This window comes from Convolutriloba macropyga, chromosome 1 (genome assembly GCF_964194025.1).
Source record: "Convolutriloba macropyga chromosome 1, txConMacr16.3, whole genome shotgun sequence".
NCBI lineage: Eukaryota > Metazoa > Xenacoelomorpha > Acoela > Convolutidae > Convolutriloba > Convolutriloba macropyga.
The window spans coordinates 33914040-33937953 of NC_134468.1; the positions used below are offsets into that span (position 1 = coordinate 33914040).

Here is a 23914-nt window from a genome sequence, read left to right on the forward strand (position 1 = left end):
TTCCAAGTAAGTTCGACTTTGAAGTAAGTTTTATTTTATGCTTTGTCCTAATGACCCAAACTGTTCTTCTTAAGCGCTTATCCGTTTTAGAAATAAGATAATCACAAATTCACAAATGGAATTTGCGAGAAAATGCATTTGCTTAAACGCCGCTTCCGTCTTTTTCACTTTTAAATATAGCATTAAATAAAATGCTTCCATTAGGTACGACGGCTAGCTCTTTTTGTCTCTTCTGTACTTTGTATTTAATTTATGCATCAATTCATTCACACAGGAAGCTGCTGCAAACGCTATGAATAAAAGCAAGTATATACAAAAATACAGTTGAACAAAAAATGTTACATTTCCCTTCAGTACGTTGTTTAGTTTCACTCTTTGTGTACTCTGTTTTCTGTTTTACCTCCCTATTGCTGTGAACGAATCTGTTTTTCCACTAGATTTGCTTCAAGCTTGATGTGTAGTTTAAATCTCCGGGAACAATAGTAGTTTAATGCACCCGCCTTACTTACTCGGCCGTGCTTGCTAAGGCAAACGTCAAATGGTTAGCAACGCACTTCTCTACCTTCGATCACCTCAGTTACCACCACCACTGCTCTCTAGTTCATTTTTCGTTCCCCCTTTGAGCTCTCTGCAGTTCAAACGACGCCAACTCACATCAAAAATTTTGTCCCTTTATTCTCTCAAAGCTCGCTTTTTAAATCACATTTGCGAGGAAACGAAAATGTGATTTCTGGATGGATAGTGGCGCACTTAAATATATGACTGAGTGACTTAATCGTTAGTGGACAGTGGATGGAACGGAAGAAAGATACTCATTTAGCAACCAATTAATGGTTCCTTTCCACTGTCAATTTTAAATTAGTGCCGCTTTATTTAGATTTACGCCGTTTTTAATTCCATTACTGAAGGTACAGCTACCAATTTGAAAGACGATCGTGAAGAGAAAATTTTTTCGCTGAACCTAGTTTTAGTTCCGGAACAGTTAATTGGGCTATGAGGTTGAGACATTTTCTATAATGGCAGCTGACAAGAAATACGAGACAGGGGGTGCCGAACTCGTCATTGTCGGAGCTTCACTTGCTGGAGGTAAAATTTTACCACCTATCTCCTAGATTGAGGTCCAGATCGAATTATTTTCTGATGACACCGTCTCAGACAACAGTGACCACTGATTTGAGCGATTTAAACCGTGGTGGACTCTGAGCAGACTATCCTGCTCTCCAAATTGTATGCGCTCGAAGTGCGCTCGAAAACGTCCTCTGATCAGACGATCATGCGCTCAAAAGCCACTCCTGATCAGAGTAATGCGCGTCGGAATCCACCTCTGAGCAGACTTGTTTGAGCTTGAATCCACCTCTGATCAGACTAAAGTGCGCTCGAAATCATCTCGGATCAGACTCAAGTGCGCTCAGATTAGTCTGATCAGAGAATAGTTTTGAACATGAACAAAGAAAAAGTCAATCCGAAGAGTATTGCCAATGAAAATAAAACCCAAGTGTTGAGAAGATGATTTATTTAGTATACCATTAGGATGTATTTCCGATTCAATGTATAAACGTAGGCAGCTTTCTATATAGCAAGCAGCAGCAGTCTTGATCTTGGCTATCAACTAGACCCCTACCTTCTGAGCAGTGCCACCAGACTAAAAACTAGTCTCTGATCAGAAGGCAGCTGTATTGTTGCCTCCTGGGAGAACCGACATCTCTAAGTAAAATAAAACAAAAAATATGAAACAAAAATTGTTCCAAATGGTTTCTGATCAGAATAGTGTGCGCTTGGATCAGCATCTGCTCAGATAAGTTCCAGACGATTGTTCAGGCTAATTTGCGCCCGAGGTTTTTTTCAGACAATGTTATTAGAGCCCACCATCCATGCACAGGTGTGCGCTCGAGGATCATCTGATCAGAGGTCTAGTCGATCTGGAAACGTCGACCTTAAGTTCGGATCCTTAAGTTGAATGTCATAGCTACTTTCCAAGACAACCGAGAAATCAAGTTAAATACTTTGAGCTCGCATGGACAAAATACACATTTTCTTGGTCGGGTTTTGCGTGGACTATAGTTCGCTGCACAGAAACAATGTTTTCAATTCTGTGCCAGGCGAAGATTCGGACCATAACGCTAAATTTTATCAAACAATTATTTTTATGCCTTTTTCATATAAAAGTTAAATCATTACGCAATTTTTACTCAATTGTTATTACTCAATGAGTTTTTCAGTAATTGCGCTTTTATAAAAACAGCGCGTTCTGGGCTCATTCTTTACTGTAACTTAACGCGATTTCAACATACTTGCAAACAGTCCGGTTCAATTTCGTGCAGTAATTTCAAAAACAATTCACGCAGTGTTTTCAAAAAAATAATTTTATTTGATTTGCATCTTATGTGCCCTTTAAGAAAGTCATGATTTATCGTTTAATTTTTTGTTGCAGTGCGACGCATCTGGATAAACTAATTTTATGAAACCTTCAAAAACTGCTAAACTGTTTTAAAATTAAATTGAGTTTTTAATTTTGGCTATTTTTTTCTAAAAGATCTTAAAAGCAAATTTCTAATTAATAGATATCTTTTAGCGAATGGTAGGCTTTTCTTGCTTCAACTGAAAACTAATTAGTTAATATATCTTCAAGTGGCTGGAAGAACTTGATTCAAAGTTGTTCAAAATTCGTATCGAAATAGTATTCCTCTTTTTTTTACTTATAGTGAGTACCATAAACTTATTTTTCCAATGAGGTTCAAACAAAGTTTTTGCTCATCTGTCTAATTGCATTCAGAAAAGATATAGAGCAAAAAATGCTTGTTGTACCCTTGCTTGAATAGACACAAAGTATTGAGTGATCGAGCTTCGTTTTTCGAGATACATATCGGTGAAAATATTTTCTGATCTTACTGAATTGCTTTTCGGACAACGCCGAAGTAAAAATAGTAGATACAACTCGTCAAAAAAGACATTTTAACAACAGATGGTTTGATTGTTCAGAGGTTTTTCTTTGTCTGAAACAATATCATCGTTTTTGTATTTGCTCATTGGAAGCAAAATAGAGGACTATTTATATATATATATATATATATATATATATATATATATATATATATATATATATTTATGTATATATATATATATATATATATATATACTTCAAAAAACGATATATAACTTTAACAACTCGGTTCTCCCTGAAGGGATGAGAATCTAGTAATATTCTAAATTTTAAGGCAAGATGTCAAAGTTTAGTAAGAGGTCGACAAAACAAACCGCGTTAAGTTTATATCCCAACAAAACTCTGTGACCGATTCTGCGTACGTAGTGATTTTGTATTGAATCCAGATTTACAAGGGCCTCTACTAGGTCATCTTGATCTGCGATATAATTGGACAATTGTATGTATAAGCACACGTCCTTGTGGGGAGACAAAGGAAACAATTAAGAAATTTGGTAGTTTTTTAGAAATTTGACCTACTCTCACGATTGTCGTGCTCTTTGATGCACATTTTTTTATTTATTGAAAACAGATAAAGCTCCATTCTTCAAATTTAGTCAAGTTTAAAAAATTATCAATTTCGAAAACATAAGTTCATAAATATTGCACAAGATATAATTTCAATGAAGAGTTACGCACGATTCACAGTACCGGAGTTGTCAGTCTCAAAACTGAAATACTAAAGATGTGTTTTACAAAATAGTTCAGATTTCTAGAAAAAAAAATTTAGAAAAATGTTCTAAGACACCTATTTTATCGGATTAAAAAATTTAGTCCCTTTAGCTAAATAAGAACCAAAAAATTGGTTGAATTGATAAGCCGTTTAAATAAGAAATAATTCATTTCTTTTAAAACGTTGTAAGAGTTGAAAACTGGCGAAGAGATGAGACCCCCCAAAAAAACAAATCTTTCATCAAGTTATATAATAAGCTGCTTTGACGCTGCATCGAAAAATTATTTTGAGCTAATTTTAAACCCATTAACGCTGAAATTCTAAGGTAATTTAATTTTTCCTTAAAGCATCTCATGTTTGAATATTTTACATTTATATTAATCTCCGCTCGATGTGTTGATATTATAATAATACAACACCTCATTTTAGGTGTAGCCGCAAAAATAACCTTAATGATCATTTTCTGCGCTATTCATTAACTTTCATTTTTGGGAAGATACAACAAAAAACCGTAGAATTGAAAAAAAGTCAAGACTGAAATTGTTGTGTAACTCAGATGTTTTGAATAAGAAACATTTTTTTTTTAATTTTGTTCAGAAATCCAGAACAAAATGGCTGAATTTTGACATAATTTGTGCTGAAAATAAGCAAATTCTTATGCCTCAAGAACTTTGGGAAGCGAAACTCGAATAACTTATATGGATTAACACATTTGAGCATTTAGTATCCTCCCTCTGAGTAAAGTGGGGTCAGAACATTTGCTAAAAAATAGAGTTTAATATTCTATGGCTGTCTCGCAGAGCGCCGTGTAGTAATTCTCTTTACAATTTAGCAAGCAATTCGATGTTTATTTTGCCAAATTGGGACTTAAAAGCTGGCACTTTGCTCTATGCGGGAACATTTTAGAGAAAGTTTCAATTAATTTTCGAGCTAGATGTTTATCTCTTATCTCTGTCGTTACACATCAAAAATGACGGTTTTTCTTCAACTGTGCGTTGTTGCTGCTTTCTACGTCACTTAATTAATCAGTTAAATGTTAACTTTCGCCTACGGAGTTTTATTCAAGATAAAATAAATAGTAGTTGACATTCGTTTTTATCTTCGGAACCAGGTTCGGTTCGAAATCTGGGCTGCTTTTACCTGCTTCAATCTGCATTTCTTACTTCTTGAAAAACATATCAGCTGATATGTTATATCTTAATGCTTTTCAATACTCTGTCGCAAGCATTTTGCTACAAAAATGGCCGAGGAAACAAATAAAAAAATATTTTTCAAACGAACAAGCTAAATAATTGATCCATTTGATAAATAAAAATTAATAAAGAATTTATTACGCTGCATCTTAACCAATAACAAGAAAGAGGCAACCAAAACCAAATCGTTCCAAAATACCCACCCATGATACCCAAGTGACTCCTTCAATCTTTACCGATCAATTAATTGACTGCAAGCAACAAGCAAGAGGGCTCAGGCAATGCACAAAAAGTTCCAACAAGTCCTCAATTTTTTTATCCCAAGTTGCATGAAACACCTGAAAATTTATAATATAGCAGACAAATTTACAGTTATGTTCCAAACCGGTATAAGCTAATTCATACAAAAGAAACCAAAAAGTTTATCAAAAAATCACAAAAGCAACAAAAACAACTTGTCATCTAATGAAAATTGTCGTGGTCGATAACACGGGTCAAAAGAATTCAATAAATTGAATTTTAAATTAAAATCGGAACTGAAAATATACAAAAAAACTCGTATTTATAGTAGTTATCTATGCGAAAGTAAACAGAGAAAATTTATATTAGCTTAAAATATTTTACTTGATTGACATGTGAATCGATATTAGTTCCGAATCCCGGAGGTGATTTTCTATTTTCATCAACATTTCATGAGAATCATATATGGCCTAGGTACAATCGAGTTCATAAGTTGGAGGTCAGTGGATGTTAGAATAAGGTTTCTATTGGTGGGAGAATTTACTTCTGACACATGATTGATAGGTCAATAAGATAATGATAGCGCCAAAACAAAATTAGAATTGAGTTTAGTTTTGTGACCATTACTTATCGACATAACAACAAAGTTCGTCAGGTAAGTTCTTCTTTTGTTCCTCGAAACTTTAAGAAAGAAAACTTCTGAGTATCTCGATGTTTCTTTGAAACCATCACATCCTCCCTCGTTTTTTAAGCAAGTTTGTGGGTATAGTTTCTCCAAATCTGTCAGGTTGTTTTCTGTTTCTTGTTGATGTTCGTGAAGGCTCTGATGTTTCCGGCTGTTGGTGCTCTGCAGATGATGTGGCTGCAGAAGCTTCATCTTCATGTGTAAGTCCCACATCTGTGTTCTGAAGTTGTGGTTCTGATTGAGATATGCTCTCCTCCTTTGCTGGTTCAGTTTTCAATTTGTGCTCGTCTAGTCTTGTAATTTGGTTGTCGCTCACTAAAATAGTCCGTGTTGAGTTTTCGGGCTGTCTGAAAGATGTGTTCGAGCCTTTCCAGATGATGAAAGCAGCAGGAGCTGCGACTGTCTTTTCATTGGCCTTGAATAGAATGGGCTCGCACAAGTCGAAATATGCAATTGCTGGTAGTCTCACTCTGCGTCCCATCAGGAGTTCAACTTGAGTTTTACTCCGCGTCTTTGAAGTATTGCGATGCGTCGTCAGTACCCTTTGCAGGAATGCTCCAAATGAAACATTATGATTGGGACTCCATGCTAAAAGTTCCCGCTTCACTGTCTGAACTGCTCTTTCAGCTAGTCCATTAGCTCTTGGATGATAGACTGGTGATTCCATTTTCTTAATTCCCAGTGATTCACACCAAAATTTAAGGTCACCACTCACAAATTCAGGACCAATATCTGATACTAAAGTTTTTGGTATTCCGAATCTTGCAAAGATTTGACTAAGATATACTTTAACTGTTTCTGATGTTCTATTTCCCGCGGGGAAAGCTTCTATCCAGCCAGAACCCGCGTCAACTATTACTAAAATATTGCCTTTGTCCTTAACATAACCCCAGTCTACTTGGAGACGTGCCTAAACGTCGGCTTCTGGCCACGCATAGACCAATTTTCCCAGGCTAGGCTGGATTATTTGAAAATTCATACATTTACTAACAAAGTGTTGAATGTCTTGGGTAGTTCCAGGCCACTATGCTATCATTCTGACTGATGCCTCAGTTGCATTCTTCCCAGGATGCTTTTGTCAAAACCAAGTGTCTTAGTTCGGGTGGAATGAAAGGAACAACACCTCTGAAGATGATTCCACTGTGTATGGTCAGTGCATCTTTGTGTTCTTCCAATCATTTTTCCGCTTCTGAACATTGTTTCCAATTGCTGCTTTTGATTCGCTTCATTATGTCCTGGAAGAGTCTGTTTGCTCCAGTTAAATCACTCTGAGTGAAGTAGATGTTGATTGCGAAGCACACTCGATCGTTGTCGGATTCGTCTTCGTCAAAATCCATTCTGCTCAAAGCATCTGCATGGGTATCTGCTCTCCTGATGTGTATTTCAACTTATAGTCGAAGCCCGTTAGAACTACTGCCCATTGCCCATCTTGTTAATCTAGCTGATGCTGTCTTCGGGATTTCTTCGTCTGGTGCAGAGAGATATATGAGTGGTCTGTGGTCCGTCTGTGGGGTAAATCGTCTTCCAAGCAGGAATTGCATCACTCTTGTGACCACAAACACAATTGCCAGTGCTTCCCGCTCTATGCTTGAGTAGTTTTGCTCCGCTGTAGTGAACTTTCTTGATACATGTATGATTGGATGTCCTTCTTGGGAAAGAACCCCGCCAATGCCTTTTTCAGTTGCGTCAGTAGTAGCTGATGCTTCTTTTCGTAAACTATATGGCTGCACAAGTGGGTTAGCACAGAATTCATATCTTTTGTCTTCAAAGGCTTTTTGTTGCATTTTTCTCCATGAGAAATCGCTTTTTTTCATGTTATTTAAGGGCAGCATTTTTGTTGCAAAATCAGGAATCATTCTTCCTTAAAAATTTGCTAGCCCAACAAACGATTCGAGTTGTTTGTTGTTAGTTGGTGCTTTTGCATTTGTTACAATATGTTTGGGATCGGGTGCTGTACTCTCCTTTGAAATGGAGTATCCCAAAAAACTAACGCTATCAACTGGTTTTGAGTTTTTCTCATTAAAGTAAAATTTTTTTCATGTAGTCGACTCTTGAGTTTTTCAATCCCTGAGGTAATCGGCACATCCTGAACAGTCCCTGAGATGTGTTAATTGGGAATATATCCTTTGCCTCTTTGTCAAGTTCAGTTTGATAGTAGGCACCTGAGAGGTCAATTTTGCCAATCACATTGCCGTTGATATGCACTTTCAAGTCCACGCAAAGTCTCAGTTCTCCACTCTTCTTTCTCTGCCACGTCACCTGAGATGCATTAGTGACTCCTCCTGGCTGTACCGGTTCAAGGACGCTCTGTCTGACCATCTGTTCATCTGTTCCAGCTTCTCTGTGACCTTGTACTGAAAAGTTAGAGGTGTTTTTCTGGCTTTGCAGAACATTGGCTGTGATTCTGGTATCAGCTTCACATGAGATTTGTAACCCTTTATATCATGCTTGGGTAGAAAGTCTCTACCAAGTAGTCCAAATTCTTAATCAGACTGCCCAACTGCCAGTTGTTTTTGTGTGCGCCTGCTTTCGTTCCAATCAAAGTCACGAATAAGTGATCCCAGAAGCGTTAATTGATGACCATCTTAAGCTTCGAGATGTCTTATCTTACCATCCAACTGAGGTTTACCAAGCTCAGTCCATATTTTTGATGACATCACTGTGCTATCTGCACCTGTGTCCACCTGCATTTGTACTTTGCAGTTATTTATTGAGATATATTCCCATGTCGCAGACATGCTAAATATTTGTTCTTTAGTATAAAACATTCCCATCTCAGATGCTGGAGATGCTTGCTCTCAAGAAATGTTTCCTTCTTCGCAAAATTTATTCTGTTTATTGTAGTTACTTGAATTTGGTTGGGGTTTGCTTCTTCAAATGTTTGAGAAGTGACCCACCGTTTCAACGGTGTTTCATTTTTTACTTAGCGCTTGACAGTGTCTACTAGAATATGGCTTACCTCCACAACTACTGCATATATTGTTGCTTTTATTAGCCGTAAATTTTTCATTTGGCTTCCGAAAGTTCTTTTTGAAGTTGAACCCATCTTCTTTTTCACAGATAAAAGCTTATTACCTGATGAAGAACTTGCAAAAGTTATTGCTTGACTTCTGAACTGAAAGATCTCGGTCACTTCAGTAATTGTTGATTTGGTTTTGTCGACATTGTTGGTTTTGCTTTAATACCGTCTAGTAGTCTAAGTTTTCCTTCAGGGTCCCTCAAATTTGAGATATACTTTATTTCTACCAACTCCTCTTCGGAGATGGCCGCTGTTTTGGGTTTTTCTAAGTCGCAATAGCGTGCTTCTTCTCTAAGAGGTGCTAGGAAATTGTCGTCTGATTCCCCTACACCTTGTATTATGGACAGAAATTTAGCTCTTTCTGCCGTTACTACTCTGTCTTTAGGAATATTATAATTTTGAATCGCCAATCTGATGTCTTTATATGGAGTGGCTATTAAATTCATAGGACTAATTAGGCTCCTAAGTTTAATAATTGAACCTTGCCCGCACATATTAAGGAAGATATTGGTTACCTGTAGCTCCTGTACCGTAACATCGTTGTTGATTTTTTCCTTTTTCTTCTCTGCTCGACATTTTGCCTCAAAAACAAAATCCACGCAGTATCTGATTCTGCATTCTGTAGAATCCAAAATTTGTCTGTCTGTAGTTGGTCTGGACACCATTGTCTTGGTCGATAACACGGGTCCAAAGAATTCAATAAGTTGAGTTTTTTATTTAAAATCGGAACTGAAAATATACAAAAATTTAGATCGTATATATGGTAGATATCTATGCGAAGATATACAGAGAAATTTTAGATTAGCTAAAAATTTTTTACTTGATTGACATGTGAATAGGTCTTAGTTCCGAATCCCGGAGCTGATTTTCAATTTTCATCAACATTTCTTCAGAATCATATATGGCCTAGGTACAATCGAGTTCATTAGTTGGAGGTCAGTGAATGCTAAAATCAATTTTCTGTTAGTGGGAGAAATTATTTCTGACATGTGATTGATAGGTCACTAAAAAATGATAGCGCCAAAACAAAATTAGAATTGAGTTTAGTCTTGAGACCATTACTTATCGACATAACAACAAAGTTCGTCAGTTAAGTTCTTCTTTTGTTCTATGAAACTTTATTAAAGAAGAGTTCTAAGTTTATCGATGGTTCTTTGAAACCATCAAAAATATTTTATTTGACACAAAAAAGCAAACAGAGGCAAATACAACAAAAATTGAAAAAAAAATGAAAAAAGCAAAAATAAAAAATCTATTCCATTCAATTTTTAAAGAAATCGAATGACCTTTTTTGTTGACAAAATCTGCTTAAAAGCCCAGATGACAATAAAAAAATTGGCTCTTGCAATCCGATAAGAGTTGAATAAAAACAAATACAAATAGCCCTTGAAATTTAAATGAAAACGAATAACTAACAAAATGTTTCAAAAGAAGACAATATAAAAATATAAACTCTGTCAAATATGACTTCATCGTTTGTTGTTAGAGCCGACTTTAGCATAATACACAGACCACGAGCTTCAGATGAAAAAATTTTCCTTGTGTAGAAGGAAAATATCAACATCTACTGCGCTCATGCAAGAACGAAATTGACAAGCAGCCCAAAAGTTTTCACAGAAAAAAACAAAATGCAATTTTGTGCTAAAATTTTTCGAAAACTCGCCTTTTTAACAAAAATTTTAGCATTTCCAGACTCCTTGTACAATAAGCACTGTAATAGAGAAAACTGTTTTCTGATTTGTTGATCAGTGCTCAACGAAAAGTAATATTTTCTAAACTTCTAAGCATATATCAATTTGAAAAATGGAAATCAGAATTATGGGGTCAAATTCAAGAACTAAGCGTTCTCAGGATTGTAAGGAACACTGTCATTAAATAATTAGATGTCAGCAGCTACAAAAACACAAAGAAAGAATAAAAAATTTATCAGCAATGAAGCTTCTTTTTACAGTCATTGAAATATAAAAAACATCAAAGATTAATTAGACTATGAACTTTGCGAACAAAATAAGAAAGCTCTAAAACAAAAATTTGTCAATTAGAGCCATTCAGGTCAAATCCAAAAACAGACACAGTCAAAAACCAGTTTTTGGTTACAACTTTTGATTAAAGTGTTTAAGTCTGTTTTTGCTAAATGCTGTGAAACAACTAACCTACAGGCCATCACAAACTAAGTTTGTTGTGAAAGACGCTACCAGAGGCAAAAGTGACAAAAACTAACAAAATTCGTTCAAAAATTTTGCAAAGTGGAATGATATTCTTGTAAAATTAAATGCTGTCTTCAAAAAGCAATGTTGTGCTGCTATATGTTTCTTAGAACCCATCCCTGAATTCTAAAGCTGTTAAACTGGCCTGTTAGGCTGGTAGATTCCAAAAAACAAATAAAAAAGGAGAGCTAGAAAAGTTTTTGCAAATTTCACTACAGCTTTGTGTGTTAAAGTTATCATTATAAATACCTGAATAGTTTACACCTCAATGCGCATAAACAAACGAGGAGACCTAGCTGAACGATGGCGGACTTGGGTAAAAACATAATATAAAAAGTCAGAGAAAAGATTTTTATCGTGGAGTTGTTCATGATATTGTAGTGGGCGTGAGTGTTTGTGTGTTTGTATATATATATATATATATATATATATATATATATATATATATATATATATATATATATATATGTGTGTGTGTGTGTGTGTGTGTGTGCGTGTGTGTGTGTGTTGTGTGTATGTGTGTGTATGTGTGTGAGCGCTTGTGTATGTGAAATCGAGGACGGAAGTAAACCTAAAGCTTTCAATTGATACGACTCCTATCTTTCTATAATGCGTAGAAAAATTTCGATTTTGGCTTAAGAAAAAAGAGGCTATAATATAGTTCCCCTCATTACAAGTAATGTTGGAACAAATAGTGGTCCGTACTACTATCGTGTTTTGTCAATTTTTCGCGCTTCTTTTGATCTCAGCTTCGGTTGTGATAGTTTCACGGTCAAATCCTATGGCCGCTGAAGCCCGGCCGTTGTGATTATAAATCTTAAATCTATTATAATTTTTCTCTCTTAGGTAAGTTATGCTATTTATTTTCCAATTTTTTTTGCATATAGAGAAAAATAATGGGTATTTTGGGTATTTTGCCACATTGGGTAATTTGGCATCAAGTACTTTGTCCTGACACAAAATATTCGAAAAAAATCAGAACGAAGCAGTAATTAAAACAGTAGACTTGTTCAAATGAAACTGGGACTGTCGTAGGAGTGTATCACTCCCAGTAGGTTCTGAAACAGAAAGAATTTTTGTTCTGGTTAAATAACCACTGAATTAACTGAAATCGCCATTTGATAGCTAACGTTTGAAAATTAACGCTTAAATTGGTTTTATTGTTCTTTTGTTTGTTTTTCTTAAGGTATAACATAGGTCGCAGATATCATTATTTCTTCTTTTTTGCAGGATTTCTGATTCGCCAGTTGATCAGCACTGGCACCTGGTCGAAGTTCCAAACAGTAGTAATTGACAAGAATGAGTACCTGGAGTGGTTCCTGGGTGTGGACAGGTACTTGTGTGATGAGGAGCTGGCTAAAAAACACCTCATATCAACACAGGACTATTTCGACAAAAATAAGATGGCCCAGTACAACATCCACTTCGTACAAGGTAGCTGTTTGTCATAGCATGAATTGCTGTCAAAAATTTTTTTGAAACCAGGACATCACAAATTTACAAGTTTATGTTCCAGCTTAGATTAATGTGTCATCAAAACCAAAATAAATTAAAGCATACAATTTTTAGTTAACTTAAACAAAACTTGGAACAAGTTTTTAAAACTTTTTAAGAAAAAAAATTAAATTAATAATACGTTAAAAGTTAGCAAGTTATTCAGCAAGAATTTCAAGAAAAATATGCAAAAAAATTGAAAAGGAGTAACCCTGATCTGAACGAATAAACCTCCAAAAAAGAAAGAAAGAAAAGGCATTTTGACATCGCTTCCGAAAAAATGGCGAAAAGTGCAACGTATCAAAATTTTATCTGTAGTATTTTACTGCATTTAGAATAAATGCATAAGGGTTTTATGTTATTATTTGAAAATGAAAGGCAAGTAAAATGGATTTCCTGTTCTTAAAAGCTTTAAAAACCTTTGAACAGAAATAGGAAAAGATCTACTAGATGTGCAAATTAAACATTTTCCAAAGATTTGCGCTACAATTTTTTTCAAAATTCAGACACAACAATAAAAACTTTCAAACTCCAGCAATAATTTAACTAGAGAAGATTTCATCAAAAAGTGAAAGAAAATTGTCGGACAAATATTAGCATTACAATAATAGGGAAACTTTTAGAAATTGTATTGAGCAAACCAGGTTGAGTTATAAACCTGACATATAAAACTGACATATAAACCTGACTTATAAAATACATAAAGTTAGTCATATTGAGCGGTTTCGGAAAAGAGCAGGCCACAGTTGCTCTTTTTTAATCAGAAGCATGGCATGGCAGCAGCAGTTCAAAAAGCACTGTACTTGAAGCAACTTCTGGAAGATTTTGGCATCCAACAGAAACATCCAATAGCAATTGGAGAGAACTACCATAGTTGCCAGACTTTGCCAAAACCCAGTCATTCAAAGAGGAGCAAGCACATCGAGACAAAATTTCACTTCATTCGGGACAAAACGAAAGATGAGACTATTTCAATTCCAGGTTCCTACTTGCAAACTGGCAGCAAATATCTTGAGGAAATTTTTACCCCTGTCAAAGGCGCAAACATTCAAAACAGTTTCGAGGGGAGCAGATTTTACGCAATCTGCTCAGGTCTTAGTGGTGGTGTTGGAAATTCGAACCGTACTATAGTCTTAAACTTAGAAATATCAGAAAGTTGTACCTAATAGTTAATCAGACAAGGGCAAATTGATTCAATTCACTAAATTGATATGATATAATCTTTAAGAGATGGTGCTGTGAATCAATACTTGGTTCAAACTGATGACTTTAGATAACTATTATTGGAGTTAGATTATATGATGTAAAAACTTTCCAGCTTGTTTAGAAAGATTATGATACCATTGGAGTTCGAAATGATTTCTTAGAAAAGTATAAAAGCAATCTATATATGGTATTCTCCAATTTTTGAGAAATTAATTCTTTTTTACTTTGTTAAAAACGCTTTTATTTCGCCTGCGAAAGTCCATAACCCAACAGGGTTTTCTTTCCGTGGAGGTTTATTTGCTAGACCAGAAATCTTTTGGGGACAATATTTTAAAATAATTTCTGTTTATAGAATCGGTTTAGTGCAATTCTTAACTCGTGAATATAAACCTTTTAATATATTATTTAATAATTTTAGTAATCGTTATGTCACCATTCTCTTAAAGTCATGATTATATTGGCGCATTTCATTTCATTTGGTTTCTTTTGGTTTTTAACCAGGATTATGAAGTAAACGTGCAAAAATAACATCAAAGCACTAACAAAATAGAACATAGTTTTGCGCTACAAGATTTGCCTTGCTAACTATCTGCGCGTAGTGATAAATAAACTTTTTTTTTTTACGTAAGTAGGCCTATAATTGATTCACAATTGATGTAAGATTTAAATTTTTATAGTATAATTCACGATCTGTAAAGTTTAGCATTATGGATTTTGAAAATTACCACCAAACTTTTGCTTTATAATTGCCGAAAATTCTAAAATTTTAATTGGTTGAATATTAACCCTGAATTAACAAAGATAGTAAAATAACTTCAATAATTTAAATTGGGGCCTTTAAATTGATGCAAAAATGTCTCCACTTTTGCATAACGCGACTCACACAAATAATAATTTAGCACCTATTTTGTCATTATTCGCACCATTTCCTCAAAATCATTATTTGTTCTCAAACTTTTTTGGTAGTCGAATGTTATCGAACTTCTCAGAACTTCAATGTGACTTCAAGCTGTCAATTTAATATTGTTTCTGTCAGTTATTATATATAGTTTTATCAGCAATTATTTATTGCCCAGGAACAGTAACAAATATCACAAGTGACGGGTGTGAGAGTGGAGGTATTGTAGAGTACACAACTCCAGCTGAACAGTCATGCAATACTAAATCACCTAATGATGACACTAAATATACAGACAAGCACGTGAACAACCACCGCCTAGGGACAGAAGTGTCATGCAATGTCAAGTACCAATACCTGGTCATTGCCACTGGGGCACAATACGGGAGCCCAATCAAGGACCACAACAGAGATACAAGTGCCAGATTGACAGGTTAGCCAATCAAAGCTAAGAAATTCAAGCTTCGTTAGAAAACTATATCAACACAGTTTGAGGCCTTACATCATAATGTCAGTTGATCAGACCACGTCCGAATCATTTGACCAAACTGTGCGTTTAATTTTTTCTTACAGAACTTTGAGCCAATCAAAGAATTTTTTAAATGGTCGAAGTCTAACTACTTGGTTATCGAAAATTACTGGCTCAAAATTTTGTTTTATCTGGAAAATGAACATGTCAAACGATTTGTGAAATTTAATGCTTTAATTTCTAGAGATTGATTTTCAATTTTGTTCTAGTTAATAGCCGCCCTCATCTTCTCAGCCGGCTATTATTGCGCTCGTATTACAATTCAAAGAATTTGAATTGTATTGGGGCGCTGTCTTTTTTTTTAAGATCTGTTCACACATTTTCATGATTTTTGAAGTCAAATTGGAGTGGTGATTTTGGTCACGCCGAAACAGGAAATGGAGCGAAAAAGCGAGTGTTTTTGCGGCCTGAAATTTTTTCGCTCTAATTTTAAAGTAGAGTGCGAAAATGGTGTTTGAACAAAAATTTGGTTTCTCGGTAGTGGTTTTTTGTTCACATGCGGCAATTTCACTCTGATTTTTACTGTTTTTTCGATGTTTTGGATCGAATTTTTTTCTAAATAGTTTTCCCAATCCATTCACAGCTCATTCTGCACCTAGTTTTTTTGTTAGAATCAAAATTACATATCTCACTAGTGGTTTTTTGTTCTCCCTAGCAGCATTTTGACATTGATTTTCTGTTTTTTTTTATCTGATTTTTTTTTAGAAATGGTTTTCCCAATTCACGCATTGTCCGCTCTAGGTCTAGTTGTTTGTTAAGTCAATGAAAATTCTTTGAATTGTACGTCAAGATTTGTCCTGCTATGTTTTTTTTACAATTCAAAGAATTTGAATTGTATTGGGGCGCTGTCTTTTTTTTTAAGATCTGTTCACACATTTTCATGATTTTTGAAGTCAAATTGGAGTAGTGATTTTGGTCACGCCGAAACAGGAAATGGAGCGAAAAAACGAGTGTTTTTGCGGCCTGAAATTTTTTCGCTCTAATTTTAAAGTAGAGTGCGAAAATGGTATTTGAACAAAAGTTCGGTTTCTCGATGGTGGTTTTTTGTTCACATGCGGCAATTTCACTCTGATTTTTACTGTTTTTTCGATTTTTTGGATCGGATTTTTTTCTAAATGGTTTTCCCAATCCACTCACAGCTCATTATAAGCCTAGTTTTTTGTTTGAATTAAATTTTCATTTCTCGCTAGTGGTTTTTTTTGTTCACATGCGGTATTTTAACATTGATTTTTTGTTTTTTTTTTTCTTTTTTTATCTGATTTTTTTAAAATGGTTTTTTCAATTCACCCATAGTCCAATTTAGGTCTAGTTTTTCTGTTTAGTCAATGAAAATTCTTTGAATTGTACGTCAGGACTTGTCCTGCTATGTTTTTTTACTTCGTCAAACTTTTTTTCGCTTTACCATTTTGCCGCTTTTTCGACATTTTGCGTGAAATCTTTTTGACTTCTCTAGGCTAGTTTCTCTCTTCTCTCATTCTGCTTAAAGTGAATTTGAACATCAGTTGCTCAGCAAAGCAATTCAAAATGAACAGAGTCGGTATAAAAAATTGAAGTCAGAAATAGAAACGGGATAAACCCATAAAGCCCAATTTTAGATGCCCGCTATTTGAACGTCGTTCCTATAAGTCTTAGTTACCACCTCTAATGCTTATTGGTGTTGATAGTAGCCCCTGTAGCCTCTCTCTAAGAAACAGAAGTATGTTCAACTACGAAATGCCATCAGAATAAATCGAACTTAAAAAATATTTTTGTACAAAAATCTTTTTTTTTTTCAATATATTCTATTCGTTCAATCCCAATCATGCTTATTGAAATCAACGGCGGCTATTTTCCGGCAATCTGCCGGGTATGTTTAATTGTAGTTTCCAAACAGGAAGCCCTGCATTTTTAAAGTCAGTCAAATTTTAAGCTTTTCGTTATTTGTTTCAGAGTTGGGTTTGTGGCGCTCTCGGCTGAGTGGAGCTGGTCAGATTCTGATAGTGGGAGGTGGTCCTGTTGGGGTTGAGTTGGCAGGAGGTCTCGCTCATAAATTCCGAAACGACAAAAGCAAAGTAAACTCAACATATATCTGTTAGTCGTATTTTGGGGTCTTTTCATTATAGTCCTCCCTCTTAGTTTATAGTCACGTATGGTCACTTTATGGAACGTCACTTCCAGCTGAGTGTTCACATGACATTTAGCCACCTATCCGAATTACCTTAAATATAGCATGATGGGAGCTATAGTTTCCTTGGGGGGGGGTATAATTTGGGAGGAATGTGTTGCCTTCCGTTCTTTGGATAAATTGGTCTTCCTTCTTTAAATCTTACTGATGTGCTTCGACCTTTTTTTAGAAGGTGCACTTGGTCACAAGATCCAAACAACTACTTGAGAGATTGCCACCCGAAGCGGGTCAGTATGCAGAGAAAGCCCTGGGAAGCCTTGGAGTCACTCTGCACATGGGGAAAGAAGCCGACAGTGTGACACGGGAGTTGTCGACCTCTGCGCCATCCTCAGAAATTGTGATGTTGCCTAGAAGGACACATTTTAACAGTTCTTTTCTCGAAAACAACACATTCAGAGGATCGCTTGCAACCAATGGAGCCATCAAAGTCAACAGTTTCATGCAGGTCGGGAAAAGCACTCAATATTGTTCGGTTTTGCAGGGAAATGCGTTTAACAGCTATTTTTCCCCACATACCTAACATGGCAGCTGCTGAGTGTTGAAGCCGAAATTTGAAGCCGAAGCTGAAATTGAAACAACTGCTGAGGAAAATTTTTAAAGAAAGCTGGTTTCAATGGAGACATTTGCTGTGATTCAATAAACAAGTGCATTTGTGGTACTCTGGGAAAAAGGTGCAAAAGGACTAAAGACAATTCTGAGGATAGTTCTGAGGAAGCAAAGTGATAAATTCGAAACACACAAGTGATATTTCGAAAAACAACTATCCAGAAAAACCGCATCATTGTTCCGACCCTTCATGAGGGGGGAGGAACTATATACTCAAATGGGTTTTGTTTTTTTTTGTTCAGACAATTTTGGCCGATCGATATAGTACTCGTAGAGAGTTGTGAGGGGTATCATTAGAAAACCCGTCCAGCGTAGAATATGGAATTAAAAAGATTTTTTTTCAATTTTAGCTTTTTAATGGGGAGTTATCGGGGTTAAAAGTTTTGTGAATATTAGATGTAAATCAGCTGTTTTTATTCACAATTTTGAACAATTTTTGTCAATTTTGACCAAATTATCGTCAATTTTGGTAAAATTTGTTAAAAGTGTTAACTGTCGTGTTATCGATTTTATCTCTAAAGATAGAGGAGGGTTACTGAATTGTTCGATGCGAGTTTTTTTGTTAGAACTTATGCTAAACTTTTCAAAATTTTTCGTCGAAAAATGGCTTTTTTTTAGCCCACTGGCTTTAAATTTGCTGAAAGTGTATACCTTAAAACAGCAGCCATATTCTTCTTAAGTTTGAAAGAGAGCTAGTTATACTCCTGCTGGCTTTAAGAATCCTCTGGAATTATAAATTTGCCTTTTTTTGATAATTTAAACTCGATAACTACACAAAAAGCATTATTTATTTTTGAAAAACTGAAAAAGTTTGCAAAGAATTGATCTATTTCGCAACCGTTTCAACAATTGAGTTTTTATAAGACGTGCAGCAATATTTGGGCTAATGCTGATCTCATTATGGATCCTTATCATAAAATTTTTTTAGATTTTAATGGGGCGCGACCTATTTTTCAAAATATTTCCGCTATGTAAATGTTTTTTATGTAAAATACGGACATTAATTTCACATCAGGGCTCAATTTGTGACAGATACTATATACAATAAATGAAACCAAACGAGATTATATTATGGTTTCAGAGTTAAGCTCATGGTTTTTAAGGCTCTAACCAATTCTATCCAAAAAAATATGTAGGACTTCATGCGTTTTGCATTCATTTCTTATACTTTTTGTAGCCCAATTACTTACCGTCCCCAATGAGAGATCCAGTAAGATTTTAGAAGGTATAAAAGAACCTGGACATTTTTTTCAGTTGTTACATAATGCCTGTTATGACTTTGAATATATTTGTTTCGAGAAAATATCATTGAATTTTTGAACTTTGCCACCACTTTTTTTATTTCTGTCAACTTCGGGCGCAGTCTCAGTAAAAACAGGAGGAAACCGGCTTCTTTTGAGTTATATTTTTTTATCGGTAACGATTTATATTCAACTAAAGATTTCTTTGTTTTGGTACTAAGCGTTTTAATTTTTCTTTTGTTTTTGATCAGAATTGCATATTTTATGAGTTCATTTAGATTCCTTGTCGAATTATCACACTAATGGCCCACCCAAATAAAGAAAAAATTTATCGAAATTGCAAAACGTCGAAAAATGCGTATTTGGATATGTTACATCGTAAAATTATAGTGCCTTGAACAGTGTCTTGTCGTAAAATTGTTTGAAGTTTTGGCTTCTTTATGTATTTGTTTTTTGTGGGCTCGTGATTTAGACTCCTTGTTAACAAGTCCAGTTGGTTTCTTGAGGTGTTGAAAACTAATCCATCGCTTTTTGGGTAATCCTAAGTCTATTATGTCTTCTGAAAACGTTTGTTTTCAAAAATAAATTTGGGTGTTTGAGCTTCGTCCTTTTTAAATATTTTTTCTGTCGATTCGTAGCTCAGTCTCTGTAAACACAGGTCACAACCCATTTCCAGTGAGCTATAATTTAATCTTTACAACGACTTTTGCTTTAAACATTTGTTTCTTGGCTTCGTTACTACTGTTACTACGAGATTTCATAAAATGTTAGATTTCTTTAGATTTGTACATTTCAAAGGATTTCTTTGTTTCTTTTTTAATTATGACAAGAATTGTTGATCCCATTGGCTTTGAAAGGTTGCCCAATCGAACATTGGATAATGACATATAAATGAACATTTTATTGATTTCAGTTGATATCTAATGACATTAATAACTGTGAAATTAATTGTTTTCAAGAAATGAAAATCATTTTTGAACTTCGCACCTATTTGCTCTTTTTTGTCGACCTGTTGACCAGTCGCATTGGGGACAGGCCTCATATCGTTTCTACTGATGTACAGGTCAAATTGTTTTGTTTTGGTTTTTATCTGATGCTAGTTTAATTTTGTTATGATTTTTTTAATAGACATCGAGTTTTGGTAGTAAATAATGTTTGTTGTTTGATTTTTTCATTGTCTTTTCTAGTACTCTTATTATCAGCAATTTTCATCGGCCCCCTAGTGTGGCATTATTATATTTCATTCCTTGTTTATTGAACCATGTGTATATTTTTGAAAGTTTTCATCTATCTCTTCATCATTTGGTAGCGAATTAAGTCAAAACTGTGGATGAGCGGGGTCGGAACAGTATGTGCGTACGCACATTACCGAGCCTCCTTGTTTTCTTGATAATCGATAAAAAAACAAGGAACTCGAGTTATTTTTGCATGATAAAGATCACTTTTCTTTCTAATCATTATCTCTTTAGTGATTTCAGACCCCTGTAGGATTCCAGACATATGAGCCTGGTTGCATAATCATCATGAGTCAACTATTTTTCGAAATTGCCATCTTTGTAGTTGTGGTGTTTCTGACAGCATTTAAGCGTATTTTAAGGTAGCGATTTTAGTAAGAAAAATATAATAACCGGTTTAAATACTGCGAGGTCTAAAGTTCTGGTCAGCCAAAAAAATCATATGTTTAATAGATTGATCTCAACTTGACTTAATGTTTTGTCAAAAGGTTAGCTTCCACCTAAAAGAACATTTTAGTTTACATTTGATTGTAAGCGGTTGCATAGCAGCCGGCGCAGAGTATCAGAAAGCCAAAAAAAATTAAGCTTTGCCAGTATATATCTGTATTACTGGTTTGAACGAATCTTAGTGCATTTTTTGTTTCCAATTGCGCAGTTTTGCTCGCAGTGCCAACTGTCCAAACCAATTCGCTCATTGTTTTTGAAAAATAGAATGATTACAACAGTAGCATTCTACTTGCTACCTTCTCCTTGTTCTTTTTAGAATTTTAATCATTACGAGCTACAGCTCCTGCCAAAATAAAGTGGACCATTTTGTCCATTTTTAAAATCCTTTGGCCTAAGTAACACCTAGTTCTCCAGTCGTATGATTAAAAAGAATCAATATTCAGGCTTTTCTTGAAATTGCCACCAAAGCCTGCTTTCTTATGTTAAGAGAACAGTGTAACAACCTCTGATTTCATAAATGCGGGTTCCATAATCCCAATTCATATTTCGCTAACAATCCAAAATTAATTAAACAATTATCTTAAGGGCATATGTAATTCGCGCTATCATTTTTTCGCTTCATTTGTTCAAATAGAGCAGTTGATGCGACTACGATTTCGCATAAAAGCAATTATAAAGAGTTGGGAAACTCTTTTAAAATTAACGTTATTCTTTTTCCATTCCTAAAGTTTTGTCCGAAAAAAAATTTCAAATTGTTTCTCCAAAAGAAATGATTCGCTTTGGATGTTAAAGGTGGACTCATTTCGCAATGTATTTGCATTGGGAGACTGCTGTGTGACCCCAGTTGTGGAAGAGAAGGGTGTGGTTGCAATTAATCAGCTGGGGAGGGTGGTGTGGAGAAATCTGGTGAACAAACACGATGCAGAAAGACTCATCACAGTGCCTCCAAGAACTGAACTCTTACAGGGTAACAGAGATTATTCCACTCGATTATTCAACCTCAGATGTTTTAATTACTCTCGAACAAAATTTTGGAGCAATTGTTGTAAATGTGTCTTTTTATGATAGTCTGCAGTTTTTTAGCTGAAGGAATTTTGTTCATGATTTCAACATTGAATTCTTTCTTTACGAACATTGACTCTGTTTTCGAACATTGCGCCAACCGCACCAAACCTCCTCAACTAAACCCAGTTCCGGTTTTTCGGTTTATGCTTCACCGTTTTTGCGTTATCATTTTTGCGCTTCTGTTCTGGAATATATATATTTTTTCGATTTCTCTTCTCTAGTGACTTTTTCACGCTTGACTGTATTTTTTGCCTGATATCAGTTGCTCTTATTCAGAAATGAAGTCTGTTTGCTAAAGCAAAACAGATTGCAAGATAGGAAATTTCAAAGGCGTGGTAGCCAAGAGGTGAATGATTCAGTCTAGCACTCGCAGGTCGAGGGTTCGAACAGCTCCTTAGTAGGAAATTAAGTACCCATAAGAGTTTATCTAGGCTACCGACCCTTCTGAATTAAAATGCCTAGCCTGCCGTTTGAGAGCATTTGTCCAACGTCAGTCGGTTTACATTTATCTGAAGTGGCCCTTTTGATGGACGGAACCGAATCAGACCGATCTATTGCGGCCCCCGCCCCACCTCAGTGTTGATATAATTGTTACGCCCCCTGGTGCACGTGCTATTTTTACATATTGGTAAGATATACCATATTTGGTAAGCGTGGGTTATACAAACATGGGGGAGGGGGGTCAGAAGCATAAGAGTTCCTCTAAATCTTACAAGAATTTCAGGATCTATTCTGTATCCCCCCTTATATCCTTTGCGTCCCTCAGGCGCACGTGCTATTTTTTTAATTGCTTTTTTTAATGTGCTTTTGTAATGCGCTTTATAACAACATATCATTTGTAACTGGGGCGTAAAAAACATCGGTGGGGGGGGGGGGGCAAAACAGAATAGATCCGAATCTTGTAAATCCGAATAAGATGTAAAATTTGTTGCTACTGCTACTAGGGTAGGCATAGCAATTTGAGCCAGATTTTTCCAAATCCGAATGTTACCGAAAACTCATCAACCTCAATTCAAGCCATGTGGGAAATTTTAAATTTTTCAGCGGTTACAATTGGACGAGAGGACGGTCTGCTGGTTGTAAACTGGAAACTGATGATGACAGGAGCCAGAGTTGCCAAAATGAAGGATGAAACCCTAGACCAGTTCGGTAACTTGGAGATTGAAGCAAAAGGGTTGAAAAGAGTGAAAACAATCACATCTGTTCTAAGTTGTCTATCCTCTGTTCTCTGCTGTGGCTGTGCAATTTCAAGCCGGGAGCGAGAGAGGGCTTTGCTGCAGATTGCAAGCGAGAAAAAAGTTGTTACAGGACAACCCGGAAACAAATCTGATGAAATGAAAAATGGTAATATTGGAAATGAGATGACAAATGGCCATCACCACCAAAACGGGAAGTCAGAAAGGAATGGAATTGATCTTAAAAACTAAATCCCTCAATCTGTTCAAGAACTAATTAGAGAGTGTTTAGATTGTGTGTTAGGGTGAGAGCCCTGAAGCAGCATTACTTAGGATACATACAGGGTTTCTTTTAGTGACTCCGCGATTATCGAAGAATTGAAAAACTTGATCGAATTTTGGAAGCACTCCTGCAGGAGACTGCAAACGATTGTAAATTGCCTGCAAGGTGCTTTCAAGTTTTTCGATTCGCAGTTATTTTTTAAGCATTTTGATTCGATTTAAAAAGAAAAAGAAAGGACCCACAAGGATAAAACAGGCACAAGGGTTACTTTGAAGACAAAAGACTTTGGAAATAAGAAAACGTGAAGCCTCAAACAAAAATACATGACAGAAAACAATAGATAAATTGCTAAAATTTGTGTAAACATATTTTTCACTTTTGGCTCTTGAATATTTTGTAACGAAGTTTTTAAGAAATCGACCTGCCTGTGTAACAAAACTTTTTTGTACCCCAACTGGGGCAAAGTATTAATTCAACTTTCCAATCTTGTGAGAAAAAACGAAATCAATGGCTTTTGCGTCAAATAAGCTAACCTTTTGTCTTGAAGCTACCATTGAAAAAATTTTCGGACTCC

At 35.5% G+C, this 23914-nt stretch overlaps 1 protein-coding gene across 1 annotated transcript; it reads left to right on the forward strand.

Moving 5' to 3' along the window:
- The first annotated feature begins 346 nt into the window (after positions 1–346).
- On the forward strand, positions 347–23310 carry LOC142348358 (ferroptosis suppressor protein 1-like). The gene is made up of 7 exons (XM_075399680.1): positions 347–1086; positions 12228–12431; positions 14774–15028; positions 17054–17175; positions 17458–17733; positions 21610–21784; positions 22927–23310. Exons 1-7 carry the CDS (start codon positions 1017–1019, stop codon positions 23307–23309), a joined length of 1485 nt encoding a protein of 494 aa, XP_075255795.1. The 5' UTR covers positions 347–1016; the 3' UTR covers position 23310.
- The last annotated feature ends 604 nt before the right edge of the window (positions 23311–23914 follow it).